This window comes from Prionailurus viverrinus, chromosome X (assembly GCF_022837055.1).
Source record: "Prionailurus viverrinus isolate Anna chromosome X, UM_Priviv_1.0, whole genome shotgun sequence".
NCBI classification, from domain to species: domain Eukaryota; kingdom Metazoa; phylum Chordata; class Mammalia; order Carnivora; family Felidae; genus Prionailurus; species Prionailurus viverrinus.
Window position 1 is genome coordinate 30844380 of NC_062579.1, and position 15314 is coordinate 30859693.

Genomic DNA, 15314 nt, shown 5'->3' on the forward strand with positions numbered 1-15314 from the left:
CCTACAAATTGACCTCACTCCCTGCCTCCCCACCCCACCTCCTGCCCCCATCCTGCTTTACGTTTTCTTGGCCACCTCAAATACCTGGAAAAGGTGCTTAATTCCTCCGACCTGGCTTTCTCCGTGGAGAAAAAGTGAGTGAAAACTGAAATTTGTCTACTAAGTCTTATTAGATATTCCCATTCAATGCCCACACGAACCACTGAGATAAGTTCTTGGGTCTGAGGCTCAGATACCCCACCTGTAAGAGGCAGGAGATGGGGACGACGTGAAGATACTAATAGTAGATACTTATAAGTGTTAGCCACCCCCCAGCTCCCTCCCCCGGGAGGCTTAACTACTGCCACATTGTAGTTCTATGGAATCCTGTTGTCTAGAATAAATATATTCTAAATCCCTGTAGATCTTTTGGTGTCTTGAACCCTATGCTTTAATAGCACAGAAGGATGACTCTTGGCTCTTTCCTGGCAGCCTGAGAAACCTACCTTGTACAAATAATGGGCAGAGAGCAGGGGGGAGGTGAGAACAGTTAAACAGGATGTTTATTGTTTTGTGTGAGGGATGGAATTTATTTTGGTTTTGTTAGCAGGATGTTGAGATAGCTGCAGGTTCACATGGCTAAACAGCATTGACTGAGCCCCTACTCCATAGGAATTCTTGACCTTTTTTAAGAACGAGAGGAAGTGAGATGGTTATTCTGGTTGGCCGCTACTGATACACCTCTTCCCAGAACCTGCCTGGGACGAGCTGTCTACTCCTCATATCAAACATCTGCCACTGACAGCTGTTTCCCACTGGCGACTGTGTTGATTTCAACATGCTGAGAGGGCAAGCAAATGACCTATTCTGTTTCTGGATGTTTCCTAGGACACTTAGCAGGTCTCTGTAGATTTATCTCACACCTGGACCACCAGGCTTTCATTTTAGGAAATTAAAAGGGATTGTTGTGGGCGGGTAAGATCACGGTGTAGTGGGGACCATGGCGTGGGATACAAACACGGCCTGTGTTCTAATACCACAGCAGTCCCTGTGGTCTGCAGGTCTGTGCTGAGATCTGGAGGATGGGCCTGTGGGTCCACGTGGTGAGTAACGGAGATGAGTCTAGAGATGGAAAGCATTTATTTCCGCCTTGCCCTTACACTGTGGAGACAACAACAAAAAAAGCGAAATCAGTTCCATCCTTCTCATTTTAAGTAACCCTCCCTCTGATAGGCTTCATTAATTTGCTCTCTTCTGTGGAGTGAAAAACCATGTGAGAACTTTTCTTCTAGAATAGTACTCCTCAAGCTTTAAAGGGCATATGAAACATCTGGAGATATTGGTCACATTCATTAAAATTCATTAAAAATGAATAACCTGGGGATTTGGCAGATTCTGGAGTCTGGAGCGAGACCTCAGATTCTGCATTTCTAGCAAACTCTCAGGTGATGGTTGCTGTTGCTGCCCCTGGAAGAGCCCTACTTTGAGAAGCAAGGTTTGGAGAGAACGATTTTGTCACAATTGCCCTAATGGCGGGAACCTCATTTTTCTGGTTTCACTTGCTGATGTGGCGTGGGCTTATCAAAAATGTGATTGTGGAATCTCCTACAACAGAATAGAAATCATGCATTAGCAAAATGCAGAATCCAAGTTCATAGGAAAAATATCTATGCCAAAATATATTGCAGAGTAAGAAACTCACCCACCTTGCTTCTCTCTGGTTTGTATGGTTGGGTTTGTGTTTTCATATTTGGAGCTGACCTAACACTGGTGTTGGACTGAACTTCATTCCTCCACCCGACCGTCACTGGCCTGGAGAAGATACGGTCATGACGGCCACCTCAGCAAAGCTCTGTCTTAGTTGCTACCATTTGGCAAAGTGTTCAAATATCCATCTCTCTTCTTTTGTCACCTTGAATTCTTCCTAACTCAACCTGTTCTCCCTTCCACCACCTTTTGAAAAGTAGTTTGGTTTTATACTTTCACTAGTAAAAATGAAATCAGCAAGCAATCTTCTACAATAAAGAGAGAATCAATTTGCAGAACTCCTCATAAGCAGTCATATATCTCCTTTCCCACCCGCCCCCAGCCTTCAAATTTGCGTCAGCTAACCAAGAAGTGTAGTTTTCCCATTGCATCAAAAACATGTCAAGGGCACCGGGGTGGCTCAGTCAGTTAAGAATCCGACTTCAGCTCAGGTCATGATGTTACGGTTCATAGGTTCGAGCCCCGCGTCGGGCTCTGTGCTGTCAATACAGCTCTTGTCCCCCTCTCTCTTCCCCTCGCTGGCTGGCTGTCTCTCTCTCTCTCTCTCTCTCTCTCTCTCTCTCTCTCTCTAAAAAATAAATACACATAAAAAAAGGAAACATGTTAAAGCACTGCTGCTACGTTAATGTACTTCTCTGCAGACAGACTAAGGCTACATAAAATATCACTCATTAGAAGGTACAGCGTTGGTAGAATTTTCGTAAGTTACGAGAACTATTACAGTGTTAAATTTTGAGTTTAAATATGGGAGACGTGGTTTTTTTTTTTTGTTCTTCAGATATTATTACAATTTAGTGTGTCTTTCTTGATAAGCAAGAATCCTTTTTGCCCCCTTTTGAAATCAACGTCTTGATTTTTGCAGACTTTAGACATTTAAGTAGAAGCCCTCTCTCAGAAAACTGGAAAAAGACCATGTCTTCTGAGTCTGTTATGTCAGTTCAGAAATCTAGGTTGATGTGGTCCAGTTTCAAATAAATATACACACACGCGTGCATGCACACGGGCACACGCACACACAGAGTTCAACCTATTGGGTACTTAACAGGAAGAGTCCACTTTTGCCTTTGCATTATGGGCACTACACAAACTGTGGTGCTTGCTACCTAGACTAGGTTGATAAAATGTAATCCTGAAAAACAACAGTGAAAAAACTTGTTCAGCAACATTGTTGAACTCCAACCAGATCGTTTATTTTAAAGAAAGGTGATTCACATTATCAGTATCAAACTACCATTGAAATTGGTAAAACTTGTGTTGGTTTGAATCACGTTTGAAGATTTCATAGTACGTTATGGGGAAATTCACTTCATTTTATGGATAAAGTCAACTGACTCCAGAAGTGGGAAGTGACTTGTCCAAGGTCACATAGTAAATTTGTGGAAAAGAGGACTTTCAGACATAGGTTTTTTCCCTGTTTTAAAAAAATAAAATAATGATCTCCTTAGGAAGAACCCCAAAACACCATAAAGGTGGCAGGCATTCAAACACCTTCTCTAACCAGATGATTTCACTTTATTTTTCTGAGATGTTGTCATTTGTTGTCAAAATGCTAGTGACTATGTTTGTGATGCTGAGTCTTTCCGTGCAAGGATGTGGAATGCCTTTGTATCCTTCGAGTCTGCTTCCCTACCTCTACAGCATTTGCCTCATAGATCTTACAGATTTCCTGCTATATTTAACCCTACTACGGAAACATTTCTGGCTGAAAGAATATATCTGGGACTGGCTTTAAAATAATCCAGCCAGGGGAGGAGAGGTGAGGAGCTCTAAATGAAACAAGATTGGCCACATGTTAATTGCGAGGTTAGAGAAGGAGTTAACTTCGGGGTTCACTGTACTACTCTCTGTGCTTTTCTGTATGTTTGGAATTTTTCTGATTTTTTTTTAAGTTTGAAAAGAATGCTAATGAGAGTTCCTAGGGTGAGTTGCAGTTGTACTTGCTGACTGCGGGGTCAGAATGTTTGCTGGGAGTGTCTCAAGTTAACACAGCCCAGTCTGGCCTGGGTAAAACACATCTCTGAGGCCACCGCTCGCTCTCGCTCTCTCTCTCTCTCTGTCTCTCTGTCTCTCTGTCTCTCTGTTTGCAGGGTTGTTACGATCTGGTGACCAGTTTCATGGAGACAAACATGGGGATCATCGCTGGAGTGGCTTTTGGAATCGCGTTCTCCCAGGTAGCCTGCGTCATTGTGCGGTCAGGCCTGTCCTTCCCCAGCCTCCTGCCCTGGCCTCCCTCCCTGGTCTCCGGATTCCCCTCCTGCCTCCCTGTTCCTTGGGGAAGGCTGATAGATGGGGTCAGAGCTCCTTGCTCATTAGTCCTCAGGTCATCTGTTTATTGATTTTCCTTTTTCAACTTAAATGAAGTTTTGCCATCAAGGGAATATCGGTTACAGTTCAACTAATGACTAGCTCCAGAAAACAACTTGCTTCTTCTGTAGGTCAAATGGAGGTTAACTGAACAAAGTGCTGGCTTAATTGGAGCATAAACAACTCCAAGCATCAAATGGCTGATCTGGATTTGGGGGAGGCTTTTTTTTCCTGGTTGACCTGTCCCGGTTTTGTTCTTAGTTCCTGTCGATTATGCACGAGACGTCTCCTTTTCCAGAAAGTCTACATTTAGCAAACTTCATCTTTGTGATCATTGTTTTACTCCTAAGGACTATTGGTTCTTAGAGGAAACTGAATTTTTGTATATTAAATTTTATATCCCTATATCCCCACCCAGTGTCTATAAAATAGTAGGGGAACTAATTCTGCACATGAAGTGAACAACACATACTCAAGGATGGAACAAGATTAAACTAAATCTAAAAATCTAAATCTAAAAAATTTGGCCCTCCTCCACAGGCCTCTGATCTCGCAGCCAATGATACATTGTTGCTATGATATTGCTATGGGTAGGATTGGCATGTATACTCAACAACCAAATGAAAACTTCATGTATGTTTAACTCGGAATTTTTTCAGACCAACAGATCGTTTTTCTAACAAAGCCTAATTAATGTTCTCTCTCTCGGTCCTGTCTCCACCACTCTAATTTCCCTTGCCCGAATTCAATATTGGCTCTCTCAGACTATGCTTCCCTCTTCCCGACGCCCCCATACCTCCTTCCTTCCTGCCTCGTAATGCAAATGTACTTTTTTTAGCCAAGTTTGTCCTTAAGACTTTTTTTTAAATTTATTTATTTTGAGAGAGATGGCAAAAGTGGGGAAGGGGCAGAGAGAGAGACAGAGAATCCCAAGCAGGCTCCGTGCTGTCAGCACAGAGCCCCACACCGGGCTCGATCTTACAAACTGTGAGATCATGACCTGAGCCAAAATCAAGAGACGCTCAACCAACTGAAGCATCCAGGCACCCCCATTCTTAAAACTTTGTAATTGAAATATGGCACATATAGAAAAATGCATGAATTATAGATGTGCAACTTAATAAATTAGCACAAAATGAACACACCTTTATGTTACACCTGTGTAACCTTCACTTAGATCAGAGACTAGAACATTGCCCTAGTAGTTTTTGCAAAGAGAGGGTTTAGGCTCAGGTGTGTCGAAAAGCTTTTCTTCCTCAGTGGTTACAAAATCCCGTGTGACATTTTATGTCACAAGAGCGTGTGGAATCATCCAACAGGAGTGTGTACTCCTTCCAGCAGTTTTAAAATTCTTTTACCACACTTCGTTTTTTGTAGCTCAGGAAATGAATTGAACCCTCAACACACCAACACACAGACACAGAATGACACCACAAACGGTGCCAATGCGTCTCCAAAGACGTTTCGCAGAAAGTTGCCGCCCCGCCCTTTCTTCCGATTGCTATCATACTTGAGTAGTAACACTTCAGTGACATATCTGTAATGGCCAGGGGACATTGTAGAGGCTCCAGGACATCATGTCCGATATAGTTGTGCAAGGTGCACTTGAGAGCTTGTACGTCCAGTTTACCACATGTATATGTGGTGTTAGGTTAACGCCTCCGACAGGCCAGGCTTGTGCTTGGTGACTGAGGACAGCTGTCCCGTTGGAAGAAGGGATATAGGTCTCCCCTAATGGCTATCCTAGAACCGTAAAGGAACATGATGTCAGTATTCTCCATGGGGAGAAGAGAGCATCACAGAGCCTGGAATCTCATGGATAAAACCTATCATCCAAGAATATTACTGCGTAGCCATGAGGGGGCACAGGGGATTCTCCTATTTTCATTAGTGAGGTGAACCAAGTCATGAAGGATCTGATTAAGACCTCGCTTCTACTTCTCTCTCATGCTTCCCTGTGGAGGGGTGTGTGGGGATTTATGCTTTAGACCAATTGCCTGATGAGCATTAAGCTGTCTGCACTAACCTTGAAGAAATCCCCAACGTGGGGATGGTCGAGTTTGTTCTGTGGCCCTCTAGGGCAGTGAGAGAGGGGCCAAAGCCCCTCAAGGAACCCCCAAACAAACTCTCTGCAGGGATTCTAGGTCTCATCAAGGTCCCACATAGTGGTTGGGATGAGAAAACAAAACACAAAGCCCGGTGGCCTTGCATAGCTAATACCATCCACCTACATGACCAGACAGGTGCAGTGGTACAAGACTTGGGACCTGCCATGCTCAACTTGGGGCAGGGAGAAGAAGAGCCATCGCTGGCTTTCACTAGCCCGATGTGCTAGCAGCTGCAGTTTTTAATGGTGCCAGCAGCCTTGGGGCTCCTGGAAGCTGGAGTTGGCTTCCAGGTACCAGTAGATCCATCCATGGCCTCTCTGGAACAGTGGTGGCCACTTAATAGATGCCTATTCAGGTAGAACCAGCAATACTGACTCTAGTCAACAACCCAGAACGGAAGCTTTAGCCACAAGTGTTCAAAATTTTGAAGATCAACGCCAGAGTAAAATTCAGCAAATGTTGGCTTGTTTAGATGAATCAGTCATGTCAGCCTATGTCTTGGCCCTCCTATACTAATGGAAGTTCTACTGAGTAGAGGCCAAAGTAGGTAGGAAAGAACAGAGCACGCTCTCATGTGCTTGCCGGCTCTCTCTTTCTCTCTCTCTATCTTCCCCTTTCCTCACCTGCCCTCTACCTGCTCCTTGCCCTTTTCCTCACTTGCTCTTGCGACATCCATCATTCTCATCTGTCGGGACAAACTGGCCTTGCCCATCTGTTGTGTCAGAAATTAAAGGTGGTATAAAGTACAAGGAAAACTAAGCCAAGTCTAGCCTTTTAATACACTGTGCAAACTTTGTCCCGTTAGCCACGTTAGCTAACTTAAAGCCCTTGAGTTCTGTTTGTGGACAGCAGGAATTGGGCAGGCATTTGAGGCTTCTCTCCACAAACTTCCATTGCCTGAGCCCTCTCAAGGGAAAGCCTGCTTGTCTGGACTGGACGGACAGGTCCCACTGCCCTAGAAATTTGTAGCAGGAGGTTGGAGTGTTTTGAGAGGGTATCTCCTCCCTGCATCTTTGAAAGCTTCTCTTTTACTCAAGAGAGCTTGGAGAGACACACACTCAAGCAGAATGTATGTGCATATTTGTGCACGAGAGAGGAGAGAGACAGGGAGAGATAGAGCGAGAGAGAAATGGAGGGAACAAAACTGAGAATATCACCTCCCCTGCTCCTAACATGGCCTGGAAGCCAAAGGTGAGGGTGTCTGGGTCTGGACACTTACTCCATTTGTGACGCCCCTTCCCACCTTGGTTGGCTTTCTGCTGTGTGTTGCAGGGGAGAAGTGGTAACGCTTCTGCATCCAATGTAAAGAGACACGGGGCTTCACTAGGCTGGATTAATTCTCCACATCACAAGATGTTACAGTCCTGAGTGGGGTCGGTAGAGGCGTTTTCCAGAAGGGGGGAGACTTGAATGGCTTGCTTGAGATTAGGCTGCTCTTCTAGATCCAGGATTATAATTCTGACTTCTCCAGTTGGCCTGCTATGTCAGATCTTCGGGCCAAAGATCCCTCTTGTTCTTGCCTCAGGTGTGGCACCTAAGGGAAACTCATTGTGTGCTTTCATAATGCAAGGGTTTGAGTCTGTGGGATTGAAAGCAAGAAGGTACTCATCACAAAATACAGATCCTCCTCCTACCCATCCATGCTCTGACCCTCACCCCTGCAGAGCCTCCCCCAGGGCCCATAGGCTGCTGGGATGATTCATTATGAACCAGGATTTCTTTTCTGGGACCTGTTGACCTCTCCCATGTAGAGGGCAGGACAAAGCTGTTGATAGCCTGGATGACACATGGCCAAAGAAAGTTAATGGAGCTATTTACTTACTCCTCTTTCAGGGCCTGAGATGGTCCCAGATAGCATTTGTACAGTTTTATGTCAAACCAGATTCCTTGGCACTTTCCCAAAGACTTGGAAGTTCTATTTAGTTTCCCACTGAAGTCATTAGCGTAAAATCTCCACAGGCATCATAAAGATCTAAGTTTTTGATCTATTGCTTGTCACTTTCTTATTAAGAAACTTTCTTATTAAGAAAGTTGCCTTGGGCACCTGGGTGGCTCAATTGCTTCAGTGTCCGACTTCGGCTCAGGCCACCATCTCGCAGTTCGTGGGTTTGGGCCCAGCATCAAGCTCTGTGCTGACAGCTCGGACCCTGGAGCCTGCTTCGGATTCTGTGTCTCCCTCTGTCTCTGCCCCTCCCCTGCTCACACTCTGTCTCTCCCCCTCTCTCTCAAAAATAAACATTAAAAAAAAAGTTGCCTTTACAACTTTGCCATCCTCCCTCCGCCCCTCAGCTATCAGGTCGTGGGCCACATTTGGTTCCCATGGTGATGGCAGGGAGGACGCCCTTGGCCTATCTCCTCTTACATCGCTTGCCTTTGCTGACATGGGCAACCCACCCCCCAGCCCCTCTCTCCCACCTCTAGGAATGTGCCCTGTTGCTGTGATTTGCAGAGCCCCAGTGATACAATCCATGTCCCTAGAGCTTTGCGGCACCCAGGCCGCTCAGCCGTCTATGTGAGAGCGCCTTGAGAAAGCCTGGAGTCACCCTTTTGTTAAGTAGAGGGCCTTTCTTCTCTCTCCCCCCTCCCTAGTTTCTCAGTTCTTGAAGCAGCAGAACCTCCCAGAGGTTTTCATGACCCAAAAGAAAGTAGAATATAGTACCGACAAGGCAGAGAGTGGGAAAAATAAAAGGTTACCTCCAAAAATTAGACAGACACTAAAACTCCATAGGCTGTATGATATTAGGCATTTCACCAGCCACAAGAATGGCGAGTGGTGGTTCTGGGGTCTCCGTCCTGAGGGGTTTCCAGCATAAGAGACCAGGTCTTCTTTTCTGCCTCCGTCTGGGGTTTAAAGCAGGAGTCTGTCCAAATGCCTACGTACTGCATCCTTAATACATATGAGCAGTGTGGTCCTCAAAGGCAGCCCGGAACCCCACAGAACATACCTCTGCTCTTTGAGGTGCTTTTTACATATATCTAACCTGAGAAAAAGTATCATCTAAATAAGGATGGACTTCTCCGTCTAGTGGCAAGCAAGCATTTGTCCTCCCCCTGAGTCTTCCATGACTTTGGCTGAACAGGCTTTCTGTTATGTATCCCCCAAATCATTTGGTAATAGCTGCTATTAAGTGTAGGATGCTTCCCCCCAAACCCTGACTTTCCCTTAATTGGTACTTATGGAGGTGAGAGATCAAAGTTTCTTGCAAATATGATTAAAAATGCAGTAGCAAATTTAAAATCAGTAACTCCAGGGCTGCCTGGGTGGCTCAGTCAGTTAAGCGTCTGACTTTGGCTCAGGTCATGATCTCACAGTTCTTGAGTTCAAGCCCCATACTGGGCTCTGTGCTGACAGCTCAGGGCCTGGAGCCTGATTCGGATTCTGTGTCTCCCTCTCTCTCTGCCTCTTCTCTACTTGTGTGCGCTCTCTCTCTCTCTCTCTCTCTCTCTCTCTCATAAATAATAAATGAATTAGGGGCGCCTGGGTGGCGCAGTCGGTTAAGCGTCCGACTTCGGCCAGGTCACGATCTCGCGGTCCGGGAGTTCGAGCCCCGCGTCAGGCTCTGGGCTGATGGCTCAGAGCCTGGAGCCAGTTTCCGATTCTGTGTCTCCCTCTCTCTCTGCCCCTCCCCCGTTCATGCTCTGTCTCTCTCTGTCCCAAAAATAAATAAACGTTGAAAAAAAAAATTAAAAAAAAAAGAAAAAAAATAATAAATGAATTAACTTAAAAATAATAATTTTTAGAATCTGTCTTTTTCCATGGGCAAACAGGAAGGTGTGTTCGTGCCCCAGAAATATACACTAAAGTAAGTTTAAAAGCAAGTAGCTTTTATTTGTGCCAATATTTTTAAAAGTTATTGTTTCTGTGAGAAGGTATGTCCAGTGCTTAAGAATGATGCCGTTCCCATTCTGGAAAAAAAAAAAAAAAGTGGAGGCACATGCTCTATTTCCTTGAAGTCAGAGATTTTGGATACAAGCAATACTTAAACACTCTAAAGAGATTTTGGGCTGTATGGCTCGTGAATTGCCACAGAGGCCAGGAGCGTCGGAAAGTACTGAATTCTAGCAGCGTGGCAAACCATGAAGCATAATGGTAACTATCGTGTTTCAAGCACACATGAGCTCAACGAGAAAACACGAAACTGATAAGCTTCACAAAGAAAGAAGAGTTTAGGAACTCGAAATCAAATGAGGAGATGCCCACTGAAAGCCCTCTCTCTCTGAAGTTTGCAAAATGAAGCAGAAAAGAACCCCCAGTAATGTGAGACGGAGGAGGTATTCTGGAAAGGACAGGGTCTAGGCCGAGCTGTAGGGGTGGGGGACAAGGAAAGGGGCTGTCCTCCTCCAGGAGAACAGGTGGAGCTCAATGTGAGTTACCAGTGTGGTTTGGGGGAAGATTCTTTCTCCTCCCCTGAGCCCGTTGTTTTATCTGGAATGTTGGGATGGTAACATTGTACAGGGAGGTGGGAAGGGTTAGAGAGCTGGATATACTCGAATATGCTATTCCTCTAATGCTCACATGTTTTTTTGGCGGAAATCTGGGTTTTAAACCTTCCCGCTGTGTTCTGGCATGGCAGTGGTCCTGGAAAATGGCAGTTGTAATGAAAAGGGACGAGCTACGAGGTTCAAAGTCCTTACAATCATGGGGGGGGGGGTGTTTAATGTGTCACTTGCCATAGAATTCTCGAGGTTACAGCCATGGTTCCTTTGGTGGTTTGGTGCCATGTGCACAGGACTGTGTATGTTGTGGCACAAAATGAGGTTGGCCAGAGCCTTGGTAGGAGGGAGGGCGAGCCCAATAAGGTGGTGGTTTTTCCTTACCTGACAGAGGCTATAGTTTTTATATTTCACAGCATGGTTTTACTTTTGGAAAGGAAGATAAGAATCTAAGATTTCAGCAAGAGAGGTAGCCAGATGGACGGGAACCTGAACGGGTGGGTGGAAAGCCAACAGAACAGAGGTCAACACTGGGACCTGGTGTGGGCTGCACGTGTTCCGCCTGTAAGATAAGGGCAACTACCTGGCCTGCGCCGAGTGCTTCTCTCACCCAGAAGCCTTGTTTAAACACAAACTCTTTATCCTTTAAGTTTATTGATTCTGAGAGGGAGGGGTAGAGAGCGAATCCCAAGCAGGCTCCTCACTGACAGCACGGAATTCAATGCGGGGCTCAAACCCACGAACCGGGAGATCATGACCTGAGCCGAAACCAAGAGTCAGAGACACTTAACCAACTGAGCCAGCCAGGGGCCCCTTAAACACCACTTCTGGGCCCCACGCCTCAGAGTGTGGTCCCACAAGTCTGAGGTGAGGCCCTGAGAATTTGCATTTCTAACAAGGTTCCGCGGCATGCTGATGCTGCTGTCCTGGGGCCACACTTGGAGTGACACTGCGCCAGATTATCTGTAAAGGTCATTCCCACCTTTGATCCAGTAAAAAAAAAAAAAAAAAAAAAAAGGCCAATTGCTTAAGGAGAAGGGACTCCATGTGGCCAAGAGAAGCTGCAGGCCTCTTATCTCAAGTGCACAGTCAGGTTCCTGTCCAAAGAATGCTGATCCTCCAGAGTCAGGAATGAGAATTTTGGTTTCCAATAAGCAGAACAGATGTGCTTGAGGATGTTTTGATGGTGTCACGGCAGCTTTTATCAGATCTACCTGTGCTACTGAAGTCAAAGTCTTGTGAGGAGGTGGGGATCTCCTGCTCTCTGTTGTTCCAGAGCCCCTAAAACCTAGGAGTTGGGCCTTCAGTGTGGATGGGCTCGTTTAGGCCTAAAATATCTACATGGTTAGAGACAAAGAGAAAACCCTGATTTCCCCTTCCCCTCCCTAACACCTCCCTCTCACGAGCCATGACTTTCTTACTGGCAAACTCACCTGGTCAAGAAGAGTGTCTCCTTGTCTCAAGGAAAGAACTGTGCTCGCGTCAGCCAGGTATGGCTGAGGTGGCATACCACGTTGAGATCTCTTCCCAGTGCATGTGTTTACAGCTTTGAATTAAATGTTGGCCTTTTTGTTAAGACCTCACGGATTCCGTGGTCCTTCAGTGTTTTCACTACGCTCCTAACACGGGAACAAATTTAAATAGTGCTTATGTGTCAAAAGTTGCTTTCAAGCGGCCAGAGCAAGCTGCAGTGGGACCTTATGGCCAGTTCTAGAGCCTCCAGCTGTCCTGCCTGAGCGGCGAGACTCCCGAAGTCTTCGACCCCACTGTTGAGATCACCTCTGATCTTTTTCTCTAGTGCCCTTTTCCTCACTCACATGCAAAAACCCTCAGTTGTCAAAAATTACATCCAGGGGTGGAGCCCGTGGGTGGCTCAGTTAAGCATCTGACTCTTGCTTTCAGCTCAGGTCATGATCTCACGGGTTCGTGAGTTCGAGCCCCAAGTGGGACTGTGTGCCGACAGTGTGGAGCCTGCTTGGGATTCTCTCTCTCTCTCTCTCTCTCTCTCTCTCTCTCTCTCTCTCTCTCCCTCCCTCCCTCCCTCCCTCCCTCCCTCTCTGCCCCGCCCCCACTCATGCGCACACACGCCTGTTCGCACGTGCTCTCTCTCTCTCTCTCTCTCTCGCAAAATAAACGAACATTTAAAAAACATTACGTCTAGAGGGTCATAGGCGTGTGTCGTTCAGTGACTTGAGACTCTGGTCTTCGTTTCTTGTTCTGGCACCAGCTGATCGGCATGCTGCTGGCCTGCTGTCTGTCCCGGTTCATCACGGCCAACCAATATGAGATGGTGTAAGGAGAAGGTGAGTGGATGTGGGGAGCGTTCAGTTTCGGGGTTCTCCCTTTGGGGCACATACTACCCTTCAAAGGGGCAAGGGTACCGCCTGGCCACTTAACTACTTGCTCGCTGGGGCACCTGTGCATGTGCTGAAACCTCGTTTCCGTGGTGCTGGGGAGGAGATGTGGTCACTGCTCTTGTGCAAAATGTAGTGCCCTTTTCAGCCTGTCACCTTCTTTTCAGTCCTTATTAATGGTGAGTCACTCACATATTTTCATTTCTCTCATAGTCTTTCAAGAACGATGGCCTAAGAGACCTGTTTTAAAAAGGAACCACGGCAATCTTTGAAAGACTTGCAAAGGATGTCAGAGCACAGTGCATAACACACCTGTCCCGCGCTCCCTAACCCCCCACCCAGCGTGCAACTGACCCGCCCACACAGTCTCTGCTCCGCCTTCCAGCCCGCATCATGTGTAGCGTTCCGTTTTGTGAAGCCCCGTGTGCCAGAGTGTAGCCAGGTTCCCTGCATCCGGTCCTAGCGGACCCCACCTGAGGCCCCGTGCGCACCAGATCCTCCATCTGTACTTGGTCCGACTGCAGCTCATTGTAGGTGACTGGTCATCCCACCATCACTGGCCCGGCCGGGCCCTGCATGTAGTGTGGAAGGCTCCTGCTAGCCCTTCATCCTGATCGATAAACGCCATACCCCTTGATGTAGATAAGCAGCTAGCCAGCTGTTCTTCTGGCTTAACCTCCTTTGGTTTGGTTTTCCCTTTACTAAGGCTCTTACTACCTTCTTCAGGCTGCCTAGGATATGTAAAGAGATACACCAGTAATTGTCCATGCGGAGAAAAAAAGCATGCGTCACGCACGAAGGGAACTGCTGAGCGTTAGGTGGCCTCCTCCTTGCTCATTATTGTTACATGCCTGGGTATGTGTAGACAGTTTAGTGCACCTATGCCTCTCGGTTGAAACCTGTATAATCCTGTTACCAAGCCGTATTGTTACTTCCTGTGAAGGAAATATTACTTCTGTTTCTCCCCAATTAATTGCTATTGTGTTATTTTACTTCTGTATTTTTTCTTTGCATTGACATTACAGACATCGAGGACCTCATCGAATCAATTTAAAAATGAGTGTGAAGGGGGAACAAAGTCAAAATATTTTTAGAAGACCTTCAGAAACAATGCCTCTGTCTAGCATGCCAACAAGAATGCATTGATATTGTGAAACATTTGTGATACATGTATTAATAAATAGAATCACTACAACTTGCCTTGTTTTGTTCTTTGGTTGTTGTGTAAGTTTCTAAACACGTATTTCTATTTCATCTTGTTCCACGGGGGATTGGAGGAGGACCACCTTCCACGCTGACACACGGCTCCACGCATGCTCTCACCCTACCGAAACAGCCTCGGGCAGTGTCAAAGCTGAAGGGTTAGGTTTTTTTTATGGACACTTCAGGAACTTAAAACATTTATCATGAACAGGATGTATTACTGTTGGCCGCAAAAAATAGATGCTTCGCATTATTTCAGGCTAGAGGCAGAAAGATTTCAGCGGTTTTCAAAAGTCTGAATGTCATTAAAACAAACCAACAAAAAAAGGAAATGAGCATCGATTCTCTCCTTTGTTGTTTCTAATGAGCGTGTATTTTTCCCTTACTTTTTTCTCCTCTGGATTGAAGGAAGATAGTCTAGAGAAGAAATGACATCATACCATGCCGTCATCCCCATGCCCTGCTTTATACTAAAGTATGGAATCCTTATACTTGGTTAAAAGAACGTTTTAGCAATAGGTACAGCATATGTTATCTGCGATCTGTGTTTTCCTCCTGATGAGTCCCCTTAGGGGAAAAAAAAACTAGTAAAATATATATTGATCCCAAAAAAGTAGATCTAAAAAGCCCCCTCTTCTCTGTAGAACAACCTGTAATGAGGACAGAGATGGCATTCTAACCATATGCATTTATTAGCCTGAACATACATCGGTGCTTACAAAGGGCACTGCCCCACACCTTCAGATAGTTCATCTTCAGAAGATCAACGTTTTTAGGGTCGCCTGGGTGGCTCAGTCGGTTAAGCGTCAGACTTCAGCTCAGCTCATCATCTCATGGTTTGTGGGTTCGAGCCCTGCATTGGGCTCTGTGCTGACAGCTCAGAGCCTGGAGCCTGCTTGGGATTCTTTGTCTCCCTCTCTCTCTTCCCCTCCCCTGCTCACACTCTATCTTTCTCTCTCTCTCTCAAAAATAAATAAACATTGGGGCGCCTGGGTGGCTCAGTCGGTTGAGCATCTGACTAAAGCTCAGGTCATGATCTTGCAGTTTGTGGGTTCGAGCCCCGCGTCGGGCTCTGTGCTGACAGCTCAGAGCCTGGAGCCTGCTTTAGATTCTATGTCTCCCTCTCTCTCTGCCCCTCCCCCACTCACACTGTCTCTCTCTCTCT

The 15314-nt window shown here is 46.1% G+C and overlaps 1 protein-coding gene across 2 annotated transcripts in view; it reads left to right on the forward strand.

Annotated features, from left to right (window-relative positions):
* The window catches only part of TSPAN7 (tetraspanin 7), a 125539-nt gene extending 111398 nt beyond the window's left edge, over positions 1 to 14141 (forward strand). The window contains exons 6-8 of one of the 2 annotated variants that reach the window (XM_047844843.1): positions 3834 to 3917; positions 12820 to 12895; positions 13160 to 14141. In XM_047844843.1, coding sequence (XP_047700799.1) covers positions 3834 to 3917; positions 12820 to 12888 — 153 coding nt within the window. In that variant the 3' untranslated portion in view covers positions 12889 to 12895; positions 13160 to 14141. The remainder of the gene's footprint in view (positions 1 to 3833; positions 3918 to 12819; positions 12896 to 13159) is intronic. The other variant, XM_047844844.1, reaches the window with a different exon arrangement.
* The last annotated feature ends 1173 nt before the right edge of the window (positions 14142 to 15314 follow it).